This window comes from Haliotis rubra, unplaced genomic scaffold (assembly GCF_003918875.1).
Source record: "Haliotis rubra isolate DU_JTF1 unplaced genomic scaffold, ASM391887v1 Scf31, whole genome shotgun sequence".
NCBI lineage: Eukaryota > Metazoa > Mollusca > Gastropoda > Lepetellida > Haliotidae > Haliotis > Haliotis rubra.
The window spans coordinates 3,558,237-3,574,188 of record NW_025766980.1 but is presented as its reverse complement, the minus strand read 5'-3'; the positions used below and the strand labels follow the sequence as shown (position 1 = coordinate 3,574,188).

At 42.4% G+C, this 15,952-nt stretch overlaps 1 protein-coding gene across 3 annotated transcripts in view; it reads left to right on the top strand.

The window, feature by feature from the left end:
- Positions 1-15,952, top strand: part of LOC124283124 (RNA-binding protein 26-like) — a 28,276-nt gene that overhangs the window by 4,443 nt on the left and 7,881 nt on the right. For all 3 annotated transcript variants that reach the window (XM_046719153.1, XM_046719152.1, XM_046719154.1), the window contains exons 5-13: positions 7,053-7,273; positions 7,542-7,754; positions 8,278-8,388; positions 9,324-9,593; positions 9,878-10,051; positions 10,406-10,576; positions 12,196-12,320; positions 13,350-13,589; positions 14,179-14,316. In XM_046719153.1, the coding sequence (XP_046575109.1) occupies positions 7,053-7,273; positions 7,542-7,754; positions 8,278-8,388; positions 9,324-9,593; positions 9,878-10,051; positions 10,406-10,576; positions 12,196-12,320; positions 13,350-13,589; positions 14,179-14,316 (1,663 nt within the window). The remainder of the gene's footprint in view (positions 1-7,052; positions 7,274-7,541; positions 7,755-8,277; positions 8,389-9,323; positions 9,594-9,877; positions 10,052-10,405; positions 10,577-12,195; positions 12,321-13,349; positions 13,590-14,178; positions 14,317-15,952) is intronic.

Sequence of the window (15,952 nt, the reverse complement as noted above, 5' to 3'; positions counted from 1 at the left end):
GAAAGCTCTGAACATCAACAACATCACTGTACCCCTTGCCAAGAGTATTTTCACAGTTATAAGAAGCGATTTTATTGGATAAAGATTGGTTTCTAATGACGCTTTTTCGCCACAGTCTGCTATAAGGGTCAAGATTGGTCAAAATCAGACATGTGACCTAAGGCAGCCAATCATATTACGGCAATGGATACCATTCTTGTAAACGAAAACCTTTAGATTTAGGACGAAAGTTTTGGGTAAAATAATGCTATTTTGAACATATTAATGTTAATTGACATCTAAGCATTGCTGAGTGTCCACAAGAAAGTAACTCTTTGATATTGCTCAGAGGACCATTGGGCCTAATGAAAAAATTGTGGTTCCGATTACACCTCTTTAAAATTATGGGTAGGAAGGTCGGAATTCAAAAATCATATCGACTTTCTCTATCAGAATGACCGATATCTGTTGGTGCCGGGGAAAAACAATGATTTTTTCCTTATCCTGACTCGTGATCTTTTGCTTATCTCCCTTTCCCTTACGAATGGTAGTGGAACACTTGAATCCCTTGTAGTTCCTGAAGCGATGTAAAAATACACTCACCCACGAGTTACCTCCCTCATTTCCCGCGCAAACAGTCATGTGACCAGCCTTACTTGTCACTCTCTCCCTTTTCGGTTGGGCGAGCACTGGAGTCCCATATACGGCAGATATCCTTTATATTTAGATCCTATTTATCAAAATTATGCTGTGTATGGTATTTGGCTATAACTATCATGCATTCGTTGAATAAAATTCTTCTAACTTGTTACACTTTTTCATCGTAATGTAACATGTTTACATTTCATGAAATCTTGCATTGTTTGCAGGCACCGGTTATCTGTGGCTGATCCTCACCCCAAATGCCCATCGTGCATTAAACCATGTTCTTCCAGCTTACGTTGTACATATTGCAGTGATTTATCAAATTTGCAATTTAATCAATATTTGTCTTATATCTATAGACGTGCCATGGATCGGGTGAGGAAGTCATCACAAGTCACGGTTGATAAAAGCTGGAGATCAAGCCGGTAACCGTAGGTTGTTTGCTACTGCAGAAATAAATAATTCTGGGGGCTATGTTGAGTACGTTGCTGGGGCAGTCGTTTGGTACAGGGTCAAAAAAGAGGTCTGCTACGACGGAGTTGACGCCCTCTCGGAGCAAGAAAAAGACTACTGCTTCATCCACAACGCAGAAAAGGGCATCCATTACTAGGTCTACATCGAAATCTACACGACCTAGCAAGTCAACTCATCAGAGGTCGTTAATGAGGAAATTATCCTACCGCTGGAGGCAGACGTGTTTGATGAACCACCGTCACTTCTGCCTGAAGTACCTATTAGATCGGCGACACAATCGACCTCCACGACTACTAGATCGTCTCCTGCAACAACAGCGGGCCAGCTGTTTGACGACCAACCACCAACTTCTCAACGCAGTGAAGTTGAAGCACACAACACATCAGCGTTTGCGAACGCTTCATCAACGCCGAATCAGTTCCAGTCTACGCAGATCTTCGATCGATGCGACTTTATGAGGCAATTTACTACTCAAATGATGGCCATGATGGAATGACGTTTTGATGAGGAAGCGAAGGCGCGACAGGAACGTTCATCAACTGACAACGTTCGCAAACCCTCAGACCTACGCGAACCCAATACGCCTCTCAGATCTACGTTGGCGAACGGAGTACGTTCGAAGGTCATCACAATCGGACGACTCTGTCATCATAGAACAGGTTGGAAGGTCCGCATAGGCTACTAACTCGACAACTTCGTCTGCGAACCCTCAATGTTCGAGAATGTCTAGGAATCCATCCCCAAGAGCCAGCCGTTCCAGATCTACATCCCACAGCTCTCATACGCGAAGAGAAGGTTCGCGAAGACAGGGTTCGCGAGAAGGAAGTTCGCCAAGGGAACGTTCGCGAGAGACTAGTTCGCGAAGGGATGGATAAAGAGCAGAGGTTTCGCGAAGGGAGGAATCATGAGACATACGTTCACGAAAGGATGTGTCACAACATTTCGCGAAAGGAAGGTTCGCACACGGAGGATTCGCGAAGGCATAGTTCTACAGAACAAGGACTATCTGATGAACATACCGACTACGTCTTCTCAGATACGGAAGTTACAGCTTGGATAGCTAATAGATTGAACTTAGAGAGTCTCCCTCCAAGGAGCCTATATCCAAGGTGCCTTTGAATCTACGCACATCTGTTCACAAAGCTTCTAGATTCCAGAATCAACATCTGCCAGCATTTAATGCAAGGAAATTCCCCTTACATCACATGGACCCCTTCATGAGAGCGCCGGACTCTCGGAACAAGGTCAACAAGGTGGAGGATAAGAAGTTGGCTCTACTTGATACAGCGACAAGGAGATCCTTCTTCGGATTAGCAAGGTCCAGAGCAATCCATGAGGCAATGATTAACAAGTTCCAGAACCCCAGTTCGGAAGAAGATAGAATGATATTATCTGGTCTGCTCACTCAGAAAAAGGACCAATACTTCATATCGGATCATCTGGCCTCAACGTCGACGGGTCTCACCTTATTACGGAGACAGGGTCTACTGGCATCGTGTTCCTGGAGTGACAAATTTACCAAACCGCTATTTAGAGCTCCTTGGGCGGCGCCTATCATCTTCGGAGGTGAGCTAGAGGAAGCAGCTAAGGAAGCTACTCACGACTCAAGGAAAGTCATGATGATCAAGTCTATAGATACTCTAGCTAACGTCATTCGTCATACTTCACAGAAGTACAACAGCAAATCGGAATTTTCTGGTATCCAGAAGGCTAAGGGGAAGAAGTTCTCCATCTTCAGAGGCGGGAAGAGATCTTTTCGTCGCCCATCCGGAAACTACAGAGGAAACTCAGGGAGAGGACGTACTCCCAGAGGTATTAGAGGGGCTAGACGCTGAAAGTGGGGTTCGGAACGACTGGGTGCTTCCACCCCGAGCCGTTCCTGTACAACCATCGACAGTGGGTGGACGTCTACAAAGGTACTGGGAAAATTGGGGAATACTGGAGGACGACTACGTCTCACAGGTACTCTGAGAAGGGTACAGAGTGCAGCTCAAGGCCACACCACCGTTAACCCTCAGACCGATGGTCTTCAAGTATTCAGACGAGCAAGCAGACAAACTACAAGAAGCCATCAACTAACTTCTAACCAAGAATGCGGTAGAATGAATAGATCAAGATCATCTCACGCCAGGCTTCTACTCCCCAATTTTCCTAGTACCCAAGAAGAATTCCAAAGAGATATTCAGGTTGATTTACAACATGCGGAAATTCAACCAAGACTATCTACTCAAACCGGAAAGGTTCAGAATGATCCACCTACCTCAACTCAGACTACTAATTCGTCCAGCAGACACTATGGCCAGCATAGACCTACAGGATGCATATCTACACATCCCTATACATCCGGAATCAAGGAAATATCTATGATTCCTATTCAGGGGTCAGCACTTCCAATGGAACGTCCCACCGTTTGGAATATTGTCAGCTCCGTGGTTATTCACACGAATAACCAAGCCCATAGTCGCCTACCTACATCATCGAGGTCTACACAATGCCTTTTATCTGGATAATGGCAAACAGGTTCATCAAAGTGCCAATCAACTCAGACAGCAGCTGAAGTTCACAATCAAGTTGCTCACGCAACTAGGATGGCTAGTGAACCTGATGAAGTCGGAGTTGGAACCAAAACAAGATCTGCAATTCCTGGGGATAAGATTCATCACAACACAGAATCGAATTGTGACCTCAAAAGATCGTTGGGCCAAGATACAAGCCATGATTCCTCAAGCAGTCATCTCCAGGCCTACCAAAGAAAACTTTCCCACTGTGCAGAAAAACGCAAGAAAAGCCCACATAAATCGTGGAAATAGCAACATAAACACATTACCTCGCTACTGAAACAGTAAAAACGGCAACGAAAAACTATGAAACTGCAACATTTTTATATCAACGAACTTTGACCTCTACTGCGCATGCGCATTACGATCCGGGCTTCTTTCCAATTTCCGAGCAACCGTGAATCGGCTTGCGTAGAAAAAGTATTAAATATGTCGAAATAATTGCTGCCAATCGTTTCATAAGAATGGAAAGTAAACTAAACAAGTGTGCACACAAGTATCATGATGATAAATGCCAAATAACACAACAGAAATACTTAAACAGGAATGTAACTTTTGTCCAAGCTGGAAAATGTCAACATGCGGTCAAGACTTCCTCTTCCATCTGCGCATGCGCAAAATCGAAGTTGCGGGCTCCTCGTTTTACGATGCAGTGTTAGCGATTTAAAGTTGCCGTTTTTATTGTTTCAGTAGCGAGGTATTATGTTTATGTTGCTATTTCCACGATTAATGTGGGCTTTTCTGCGTTTTTCTGCACAGTGGGAAGATTTTCTTTGGTAGGCCTGATCTCACCGTTAACACTACGAACATGGCAATGTCTACTCAGTCTACTAACCTCAGCACAAGACTTGACTCGCACAGGAAGGTTACAACTACGGCCATTGCAACGATTCCTGGCAAAACATCTGGACATCAGCGACCCTATATTGCTACCAGATCATCTCAAAGTGTACCTACTTTGGTGGACTCACAGGTCGAATATCTTTCGGAGGGACACACATCTCTACACAGATGCATCGCTACAGGGATGGGGTGCACATCTCAACAACCAAGTTGCATCAGGGAAGTGATCAAATGCAGAACAGCATCTTCACATCAATCTGCTAGAAATGAAAGCTGTGATCAACGCCGTACAACTATGGTCGAGTTCGCTGAGCAACAGAATGCTGATGATCCACACGGACAACTCCACAGTGGCATTCTCCATAAATCGGCAAGGATCGCCAAGCCTATTGCAGCTCACATTCCAGTTGTTCAACATCACAGAGAAGGCAAACATCTGGATAAAGGCGTGTCACATACCGGGAGCCAAGAACGTACTAGCAGACGTTCTTTCCCGACCACTGCACCCATCACCCATGGAATAGATGCTCCATCCAGAAGCGTTCCGGGTCATCATAAGGTCATCCACCTATGATCTTACTACCAAAAGTACTGTTGAAGATCAAACAGACACAAGAGCTACAACTGATTTTGGTCGCGCCTTATTGGCCAGTGAGAGTCTGGTTCCTAGACCTAATAGAAGATCTTGGAAGTCCAGCCCTCAAACTTCAAGAATGGCCGAACCTACTCAGACATCCGCACACCAAGCAAGTCCACAGGAACCCAACATTGTTCCAGCTACACATGTGGACCGTATCAAAACCTGTCTGAAGAAAAGAGGATACTCTGCCAGAGCAGCGAAAGCAGTAACCCTAGCGTTACACAGATCTACTCGCAATTTGTATGAGGACAAATGGCAGAATTTTTAGCAATATGCAGGGCGGAAAGGCTTCACAGCTATGAGCCGTCTCATCCTCAAGTGGCGGAATATCTATGTCACCTTAGATATACAAGACATCTGAAAGGTTCGACATTATCTTCATATCTGGCAGCTATTAGTACAGTCATCACTATGAAGTCAGGCATCAAATTGACGAAAGTACCAGAATTACTAGCTCTGCTGCGATCTTTTAAACTGGAGGAACAGCAAAAGAAATTCAGAGCACCAGCCTGGGATCTGAATGTAATTCTACGTCATCTCATGAGCGATGCCTACGAATTTCTAGAGCAGACTACCTTCGAGCTATCTAGGATCCTCGGACCAGAGGACACCCAGGGCTTATCCTTGTGTCCTGTCAGAGCCTTGAAGATATATCTTCAAAAGACTAAAACAAGAGAAGAAAATTCAAGAGCCTGTTCAGCCCCTTGTCGACGGAGACAGCAGTGGAAGTCTCAAGAATGACAATATCTTTTTGGATGAGAGCCGTTATACTAAGAGCCTACAAAGCAGCAGAATTAGAGCCTCCAAGAGCCTCCAACCCACACGAAGTCAGAGCACTGGCGTCAACACTGGCTCTGCATGGAAATTGCTCTATATAATCGATCATGGAGGGCTCCCTCAGGAAGTCAGATACGGTGTTTGCCAGCCACTACCTCCGAGACATAGCCATCGAAGACTTCTCCGGCATTCACCAGTTTGGGCCTCTTGTTGTAGCACAACAACTAACCGTTCCTCAAAGACGCCGAGTTGAAATCTTACCCTTTATCACGTTGACTTGTTGATAACTTTTACTATGGAAAAAGTTCTAACTTGAAAGTCCATGCGCACAGTCTAGACTAGGCTAGCATGAGTGATTACAGGTAAAGATCTTACCTGTACGTAAAGGGGTCGCAACTCATTTATGATAAAGATCTTATCATAATCTATGGGTTGTTATAGATAACTAGTAAAAAGAAGATACTAGTATATCTTAAGCCACATGAATCTAGAAGATTCACTTGTCTGAGAGAGAAGTAAGACAAGATGGTGGTCCCCCAGAGTTATAATGGAAGTTGGAAGATTATGATCTAGGAAATGCTGTCACGCAGCGCCCATGGGGGGGATACAGCTGTTGAATCCAGGAAGTGCCTTGACCCACCACCAATCCGTAGGATTCTATAAGCAAAAGATCATGAGTCAGGATAAGGAAAAATATGTAACTTTTTAAGTAAAATGGATATTTTATACTTATCCTAACTCATGAGGAGAAGCCCTCCCAACCTCCCCGCTGGAAACACTTCGGATTTCACAGTAGATCCAGGTGCATGGGCAGAAAAATCAGGAGAGAGTGACAAGTAAGGCTGGTCACATGACTGTTTGCGCGGGAAAGAAGGGAGGTAACTTGTGGGTGAGTGTATTTTTACGTTTGCTTCAGGAACTACAAGGGATTCAAATGTTCCACTACCATTAGCAAGGGAAAGGGAAATAAGCAAAAGATCATGAGTCAGGATAAGTATAAAATATCAATTTTACTTAAAACATTACATGTATCTGAAAGCATATTTTATTCATTCCCCCTAAAAAAAAAAAAAATTGTTTTAGGCCTTGGTATACAGATTGAAGTGCCTTAAAATTAACACTTTTTCTTTGTCCAGTCGAGATGATCGGAGACATCGGTATGATCGGTCTAGATACTCACCCGATAGAGGGCGTTATGGTAGAAGACGGAGCAGAACGCCTAGCCCTCGGAGAAGGGATAGAAGGTCACCTGTGAGGGGTCGTGGACGATCACGTGATAGGTCGAGAAGTCCTAGGTCGAGGTCGCGATCCTGGAGCAGAAATAGATCGCGATCCCGTTCAAGGTCAAGGTCTAAGGGTAGGGTTATGTTCTTGCATAGAATTTTTATTCTGTTACTTACAGGTTCTCTAATACATGGATGGTTGGTATTGATTTCATGCTTTTTGTTATTTGAATTGTAGCAACATGTATGCTGGGGAATTTAAGGGGAATTTCAGCAACGTTTATCAGGTTGGTGTATTTAATAAAATACAGGCAATCCATATGGGCAATATAGTGACAGGTTTGGTGGTTTGGGGAAAAGGAATATCAAATACATCGTTTCACTGGTGAACTATCCTTTAAGGCCGCCAGCCTGACAGTCGTGGATCAACTCCCACCCTTGACAATGGTCGCTACTCCACTGCAAGTGCCATCCCAACCATTCAGAGTGTAGCATCGTCTATTGCCCATGCAGACAAGCAGCAGCAAGGGGATACTCCTCCTCCTCCCGGCCCACCTGGGCCACCTGGCCCACCTGGCCCACCTGGATCACGGCCTAGATGCAGGGACTATGATGGTAAGGTTGCTGATGATCTTTGCAGTTTTTATTCTTGTAGAAGGTTAGGTCACCTGCTATAAAATAGTTTGTCACTCTGTGGAGTTTCAATTGCACATGAGGACTTTCATCTCTACAGGATTCTTTGGGGTGGGTGGGGGGTGATTAGGTCTTTGTTACTCCCTATGCCTGTCTCCTTAATCTTGCTTAGGACAAGGATCACACAGTGCGATCTTAGCTCTACAACTATCTGAAGTCTATGATAGAGTATGGGAGTTTCGATCAGCATAGTGCTAAGATCGCCATGTGCAAAATGTAAATATCTCAAAACATTTTTCCTGGCTAAAATCAACTATAAATTATTGATGTCTTTGTTTCTTGCATTTGTGCAATTGATTGTTCTTTTTCAGAAGTCCTCCTTGGGGGTAAATATAAGCATTAAAATGTCCATTTTAAAATCCTACGACAGTTGTAACAATATTTTCAAATATATGTGTATCAGGTTTTTTCACCAGATCATAACACACTGTATATTTTGTTTCAGAAAAGGGATTTTGTATGCGTGGTGACCTCTGTCCTTTTGATCATGGCCTTGACCCTGTTGTTGTGGAGGACATAGCTATACCGAACATGTCCATTCCTCCACCATCACTTGGTAGGAAGACTGACTGACTGATTTCATGATGGACTACAATGACAAACCAGCAGTTAAGCCATACATCCCAACTACTGATACCTATTTAAGCTGATTCTTTGGGCATGCTAGCTTGTCCTAGCATGCCCAAAGAATGAGATTAAATAGGTATCAGTAGTTAGGATGTATGGCTTAACTGCTGGTTTGTCATTGTAGTCCATCATGAAACAAAATACTAATTAACATTGTCAATAACTGTTTATATGTTGATCTCACCTCAATAATATTTTTTACATTATATCATATTTCGATATTGGTGAGATTTGATAGGAACACATATAAGATACTTAACAAGATCTTGTGGCCCTGTTGTTTGTTTCTAACCTGGAGGAGACCCGTGAAGGTCTGGGTTAGAATATTGATCTTCAGTAACCCATGCTTATCGTAAGAGGCGACTAACGTGATCGGGTGGTCAGGCTCGCTGATTTGGTTGACACATGTCATCGGTTCCCAATTGCGTAGATCAATGCTCATGCTGTTGATCACTGGATTGTCTGGTCCAGACTCGATTATTTGCAGACTGCTGCCATATAGCTGGAATATTGCTGAGTGCGGCGTAAAACTAAACTCTATCACTCACTCTAACCTGGGGGTCCACTTGTGTTGATCTCCATGAGGCTTCCTGTATGGAATTAGTTCCCAGCAGCCTGTTTTGGTTGTAAGTGATGGCTTACTGAATTGTGTGATCAGACTGAAACACTTGGTTGATGGTGTGTCAGTGTACCCTGACTGTGTGGGTCAAACATTGTACGGTCTCTTCCAGACTTGAATTTTACTATCTGCCATCAAGTAGTTGGAATATGGCTGATTGTGGTGTTTAACACTGATGATGGTGGTTCGATGCAGTTTTGATCTAAAACATCACCAATTCCATCAATTGTATATTGTTGCGACAGGAGGACCACCACCAACTTCCGGACCTAACTCTGGCCCACGTCCCCCTCCCCCAGGACCTGGTGGTCGAGGGGCTCCACCTGGACCGCCACGTGGACCGCCGCCTGGACCACCCCCAGGACCACCACCCCCGCCACCACCAGGTGTACCTGGAGGCCCTCAGTTTCCACCTCCCGCTGGCCAAGGGCCTCCTCCTCCTCCTGGTCCCCCAACCCCAGGAACTATGGGGTCACGACACATACCAGCCCACCCACCAAGGACAGGGCCTGGTGGTATGTCATTTATTTACAATATGTTTAGATAACTGATCAAAAGTATGCACTATTCCTAGAAGAACATTCATTATTTTTAATTGAGGATGAATTCGTGTCATGATTATTCTGCCTCAGTTCATTACTCTTGCCGCATTATGGCGAGGGATGACTGTATATTTTATTGTTGTCAATAACTAATGTAGAGCTATATATATTGTTGCAAATTCTATTATTGCTGACATGTTAGAAGTGCAGTTGTCAAAGTAAATCTGCTGTTAGTTACTGTTTTTCACCTGTTGTAGGTGAGGGTTACAATCCAGAAGCTCCAGCTCTCACATCTCGTCCACCCCCAGGTTTCTGGGGAAACCAGCGTGGTCAGCGCCCCCAAGCAGCTTTCTTCAACCCCCAGGCACAGAGACAGAGGGATCTAGTTCAGGTCCCCACCCTCCCTGAATCTCCACCAGAGGATCTGGAAGGTAAAACTTACATGTCTGGCCCTGAAGAGGCACCCATACCAAGACTAAACTGGGGACCCATTCCAAGACCATTGCAATGGAATTTATCAATAGGATTTTAATTTAAAATGTTGAATGTTAGATTAAGTCTGATTGAGATTATAACATGAGACTTAGATATGGACATTATACTGATCCTCATCGTCCACGTGTTTAATGTATGTTTTCATTTATTTGGCACATATGTATCTAAATCTTGAGGTATTTTAATGGAAAGAAAGTTAGTCCGATTTAGATTTTAGTTGCATCATCATCAGCAAAGAGATTAGTAGAGTGCTTGGAGATATTTGACGCTGGTTTGTGTTCATATCTCAGGAAAGAATGATTCAATGTCCAACTCACCACCACATCCCACAGTCTCATCGAGGGTGGTGATTCCTCAGAAGCGCACCCATGGAATGATGGAGGGTTATGGGCGTGGCAGGGGGCGTGGCAGAGGATACATGTCTCCGGCAAAGAAACCATTTGACTATGGAAGACTCGGAGGTATGTCACATGTAGTGTGTGTTAGTATTCTGGGCTAACTGGTTCCAAAGTTGTTAGACCTATTTGTGCTCACAAGAGATGACTTACCGTATACCGTGAAATTTTCAAGGCACTAAAATTTCGAGGTTTGAGACCCCCAGAGTTTTCGAGGTGATTTAAATTTCGAGGTTTGGGGACCTAAAATATATGAATATTTTACATAATTTTAATTTCGAGGTTAGAAGAAAGTGGCCAGAAACATCACTTACCGGGACAATACTCATTGAGCTATCAGCAAAACTCCTAGTAGCCAGTGATAACTGCCGTCTGACTGTTATAGCTACCGGTATACCAGTCCATGCCAGCAATAATAGTAATGAAAACAAACGTTTGATCCTTTGTTGTGATAAATGACCCATGAAATACTCTGTCGGCAGAGTTCAAAGGCCATTTTTTCTCAGACGATATTGTTTTCTTAACAACTAGCTATAAGCATGTATGCATGGGTCTCTGCTGAATCTTTGTTGTTAGAAAGCTGAGAAGTTGACCTCTTTTGCGAAATTGAAACCATGCAGAAGATCAAATGGTTGGTATTTGTTTACGATAGTTTATACATGTAAGTAACTTGACTCAAACGTGTCATCACATGTATAAAAGTTTGTTTCATTCGATGTCGTTACATTTGATGAAGTAAAATGAGTCTAATAGCGTGGTTAAAGAAGTCTGTTGATGAACCCGAAATGTTCCTTCCTAGCCCTACCAAGGCCCCATCAATGAAAATGACGGCAACTATTGTGGCTGCAGCCAACAAAGAGGTTCTTATTGCACTGTCCACACCCAAGAAAAGGAAACGCGAATCCACCTACAACTTTTATGACGACGAAACATCAGCAAAGATTGCACGTTATGCTCTAGAACATGGTGTAGAAAGTTCACCAAAGAGCTGCAAAAGCCCATTAGTGAATCTAGCGCTGGCTCAATTAGAGACAGATACAAAAGACGTTTAGTCAAGGCTCGCAAATCAGGGGTCAGTAATCATGAGTTAAAGAAGATTGAAACAACGCTTCCAAAAGAAAACCGAGGTAGACAATTGCTACTTAAAGACTTTGATGAACAAATACAGACCTACATCAGAGCTCTTCATGATGCCGGTGCAGTAGTGAACACAACAATCGTCATTGCCGGAGCAACTGGGATTATCAACAACGTGAATCCAGGACTTCTTGATACCAACGGCAGATCAATCACCTTGACTAAAGCCTGGGCTTTGTCATTATTGAACAGAATGGGATTTTCCTTCTGAAGGCAACCACAAGTGCACGCACCCTACCAGAAAACTTCTCCGACATTTAAGAAGAATTCCTTGGGCGTATCGGTACCAACATGAAAGAGAAGAAAATCCCTGATGAGCTTATCATTAACACTGACCAAACAGGACTTAAGTACGTACCTTGTCGGCAATGGACCATGGACCATGGCAGAGAAAGGGTCAAAGCGTGTAGAGATAGGGGGACTCACTGACAAGCGAATGATCTCAGGTGTAGTCGGATCAACAATGATTGGCGATTAATTATTTGCCTTGTTAATAGAATATGTATGAGTTGATGTAATAAATGTCATCTTTTGTCTTTTGCTTGCAGGTTTTAGACGACAATTTAATAATGAAAATGCTACACTGGAAGTACGTAAAGTCCCACAGGAATTCAACAACATTTCTAAACTGAATGAGCACTTTGGAAAGTTTGGAACTCTTGTCAATGTTCAGGTCAGTATTGTGAGAAGATTATGAAAGAGTATTTCTCTGAGGTGTCATTATTTACTGTGCTCTACAAATACATTTGTTTAACATGTTGGAGTACAAAACTGGATCACTGTATGTTTAAGTAAGTGTCTGAACAAAGTCTACTCTGTGTATGAAACAGTTTTCACTTTGAACAAGAGAGACAATGTTGTGGATTTATAAATGTCACTTGCAGTATTGAAAGTAGAAGGCCCCTGAACAGGCAGCTGTTTTGGACACTGCTTCTCAATCCCGCTCTCACCCATCTCTATGGTGTATTTACGTAGAATACTGATGTAACCTTTTTTCCAGGGATAGTGAACAGGCAGCTGTTTTGGACACTTCTGCTCAATGCAGCTCTTCTCATCACTATGGTGTATATAAGTAGAATACTTATATAGCCTCGTTACTTCAGATGCCTTTTTGGTACTACCAGTTCCACAAAGGGCCTGAATGTCCATTCACAATAGTGGTGTTCCGATTAATTGAAATAATCGAAGATTGGTCGTAGTGGCCAAACGACCAAGCAATCGATCACATGTTCTCATAATCGAACACAAACGATTTTGGAACCGCTGTAATAGAGTTTGAAATACTTGATGATGGAACATATTTAGGACGTTGTCCGTGTTTAATTCTTAGAAAACTCCCTTCACTTTCTGAAAAGTCATGACTGAATATTTCTTGAAGAATCTGAGAAGTTTATGTTACAATGGAACTGAAGCATTTTACACTGGATGTGAAATTTGCAAATGTAATTTGTGCAGTTTCTAAATAAAACAAAAACAACAACAGAGAACCAAATGTTTTTTTCTTTATACTTATTTGCAACTACAACCTGAATAGGAAAATCTAAAAAATAACGCTAACCAATTTTTTTCGATGATTGGTCGTTGGTATTGAACCAATCATCAATTGTGAGATTTCAACCAATTCCCAACACTAATTCACAACATGGTGCATCTCATACACTGATAGGCTACAGTATGAGAATTAGTGGTGATCTGGTTTCAGATTTGCTTTGAGGGAGACCCTGAAGGAGCTCTAGTGACGTTCAGCAACAACGCTGAGGCTCATGCAGCCTATAAGAGCAGCGAGCCGGTGTTCAACAATCGCTTCATCAAGGTGTTCTGGCACAAGAAGAAGGAGATGGAGAAACCCATAGAGACGGACCCAGAGGTGCTGAAGGCCCAGAATAAACAGAAGCATGAGCAACAGCAGCAGGAGAATCTCAAGCAGAAGGTCCTTGTTACGGTAACAGGCCAGACTTCCCTTCTCCAGTATTGAAGTGTTAAAGTTGATGTTTGTCATTGTCAAAGGTTTTGTTTTGTTTGCAGTGGTGTATTGCGTAGATATTTCAAAATATAGTGTCAATTGTAGGTCAGATTCAGTGGATCATTGATCATACGTTGAAAGACTCAGACTTAGAAACAATTAGTTACAGACCACCTTGACAAAGCCTGAACATTTCTTTAAACTAACTTCACATACATGTCTAGTATCCCAACCCTATATGTTTAGCGTTATCACAAAGTTGAAGCAATGGAGATTCTGTGTATGATCATGAATGAGGGCCCCCCCATCAATCTATGCTTGCTCCAAAAGGAGGAATATTGCTGAGCACAGCATTAATCAATTGATAGTAAATATCATTAGGGTATTCTTGTTTCATTATTATTTCAAACCGAATTGTTTTGTCCAGTTTGTTTCACTTTGACCAAATTACATGATTACTGAGGTCACGGCATCTGTAACGGAGATCTTATGTTTATGTAGACATGGAGGAATGATAAGGAACACAGTCAGGAATGAACCCAGTTAATAACTTCCTCTTACTCTCCAGTTTTCAACCACCCAAGAATCTCTGCCAACTCCTGACCAGCTTCGCATCCCAGCTCGAGCTCGTCTTGGTGTACCACCAGCCAATAAACTCAAGTTGAACAACTCAGGGACAAAAACTCCTGAGTCACCAACAGAAAAGGTAGTGACATTTTTGCTTATTGGAGGCTAATGGATCGGGTGTTCAGGCTGTAGACTTGGTTGCCACATCATCGTATCCCAATTGCATAGATCGATGTTCATGATGCTGATCACTGGATTGTCTGGTCCAGACTGGATTATTTACAGACATATAGCTGGAATATTGCTATTGGAATGGAGTGCTGCAAAAAACCAAAAGCATTTTGCATAGGATATGATATTAGTATTAGGTCATGTACATGACAAGAGCTTCAACACCATGTAAGATTTCAGTGTATCACATTTTTAGGTAGGTTTTTTTTATGACTATGTATCCCAGTTATTACCTCAACACCCTGGGGAGTATGCAGTCTAATCTGCGTGTTAAATCTCCTCACATGAATCTCCCTTCCTGCCAATCACCTTGTCATGTCTTATTGTTATTATGTACTATTTACAATAGTTTGAGCCTAAACATGATGGAGTTTGCCCAACTTTGTGTGTCTCCCTTATGTCACTATATTTTTGTGGAATTTATAAACACTTTCATGCCAATGATGTAATGTTCTCAGCAGAACACTGATACACATAATGTTTTGCACTGGTCAAAGTAAATAAAAAATGCTTACCACAAGGTCTGCACAGCGATTGAAAAGGCCTTGAATTTTAGATCTTGTCTTGAATGGGCATTAAATTTGGCATTTCCCAAGAAAAGAACTTAAAAATAAGTAACATTACTTGAAAAGACCTTAAAATATTTCGACATGAGTATGCATTGGTAAGTTTTTCATTAGATGTATACAAAATGAAAATGTGCTTGTGAAAATGCAGTTATGTTGCATATGTAGTCGTAAGTTTTGGTGCTGGTTTTACATGCCACATTTCCTTGTATGCATGGGTTACTTCCCCTTTTATAACATCACAGATGTTGGTGTCATTTATTATCCCCACCACGAAGTGGGAGGGGAATATTGGTTTGAGCTCCATCTGTCCATCCGAGATGATGGGGAACAGATTTTCTCAAAAAACGTTATAGATAGGGAAACCAAATTTCAAAGATGAGATGTTTTAGGACATGAATGCTTTGATGGAGTTCGAACGGAAACCTTGTTACAGAGTTATGGCCCTTGTCATGCGTTTCTTGACTTAGTGCACAGTATCCCCAATGGGGACAGATTTTCTCAGAAACCATTATAGATAGGGAAACCAAATTTCAAAGATATTTTCAGGACATAAATTCCTTGATGGAGTTTGAAAAAGAAACCGTGTTAGAATTTGTTCCAGAGTTATGGCCCTTGTCATGCATTTCTTGACTTAGTACATGGTATCCCCAATGGGGACAGATTTTCTCAGAAATCGTTACAGATAGGGAAACCAAATGTAATATGTGTTTACAGGACATGAATGTCATAGTGGAGTTAAAAACTGGAACCAAATAGGAACAGAACACTGTAGCAGGGGATATTGATGACCATGTCTTATTGTTTGCCCTGAGTTTAACTAAAAGTGCTTTGAAAAAGACTTGAAAACTCCTTGATTTTGTTCAGAAGAAATCTGTACCTATCTTTTGCAGGCTGAATCTAAATTACTGATACTCATGATTTGATACAGCTCTGTGTCAAGGTATTGTAATCAGATGCAATTCATAGATTTTGTCA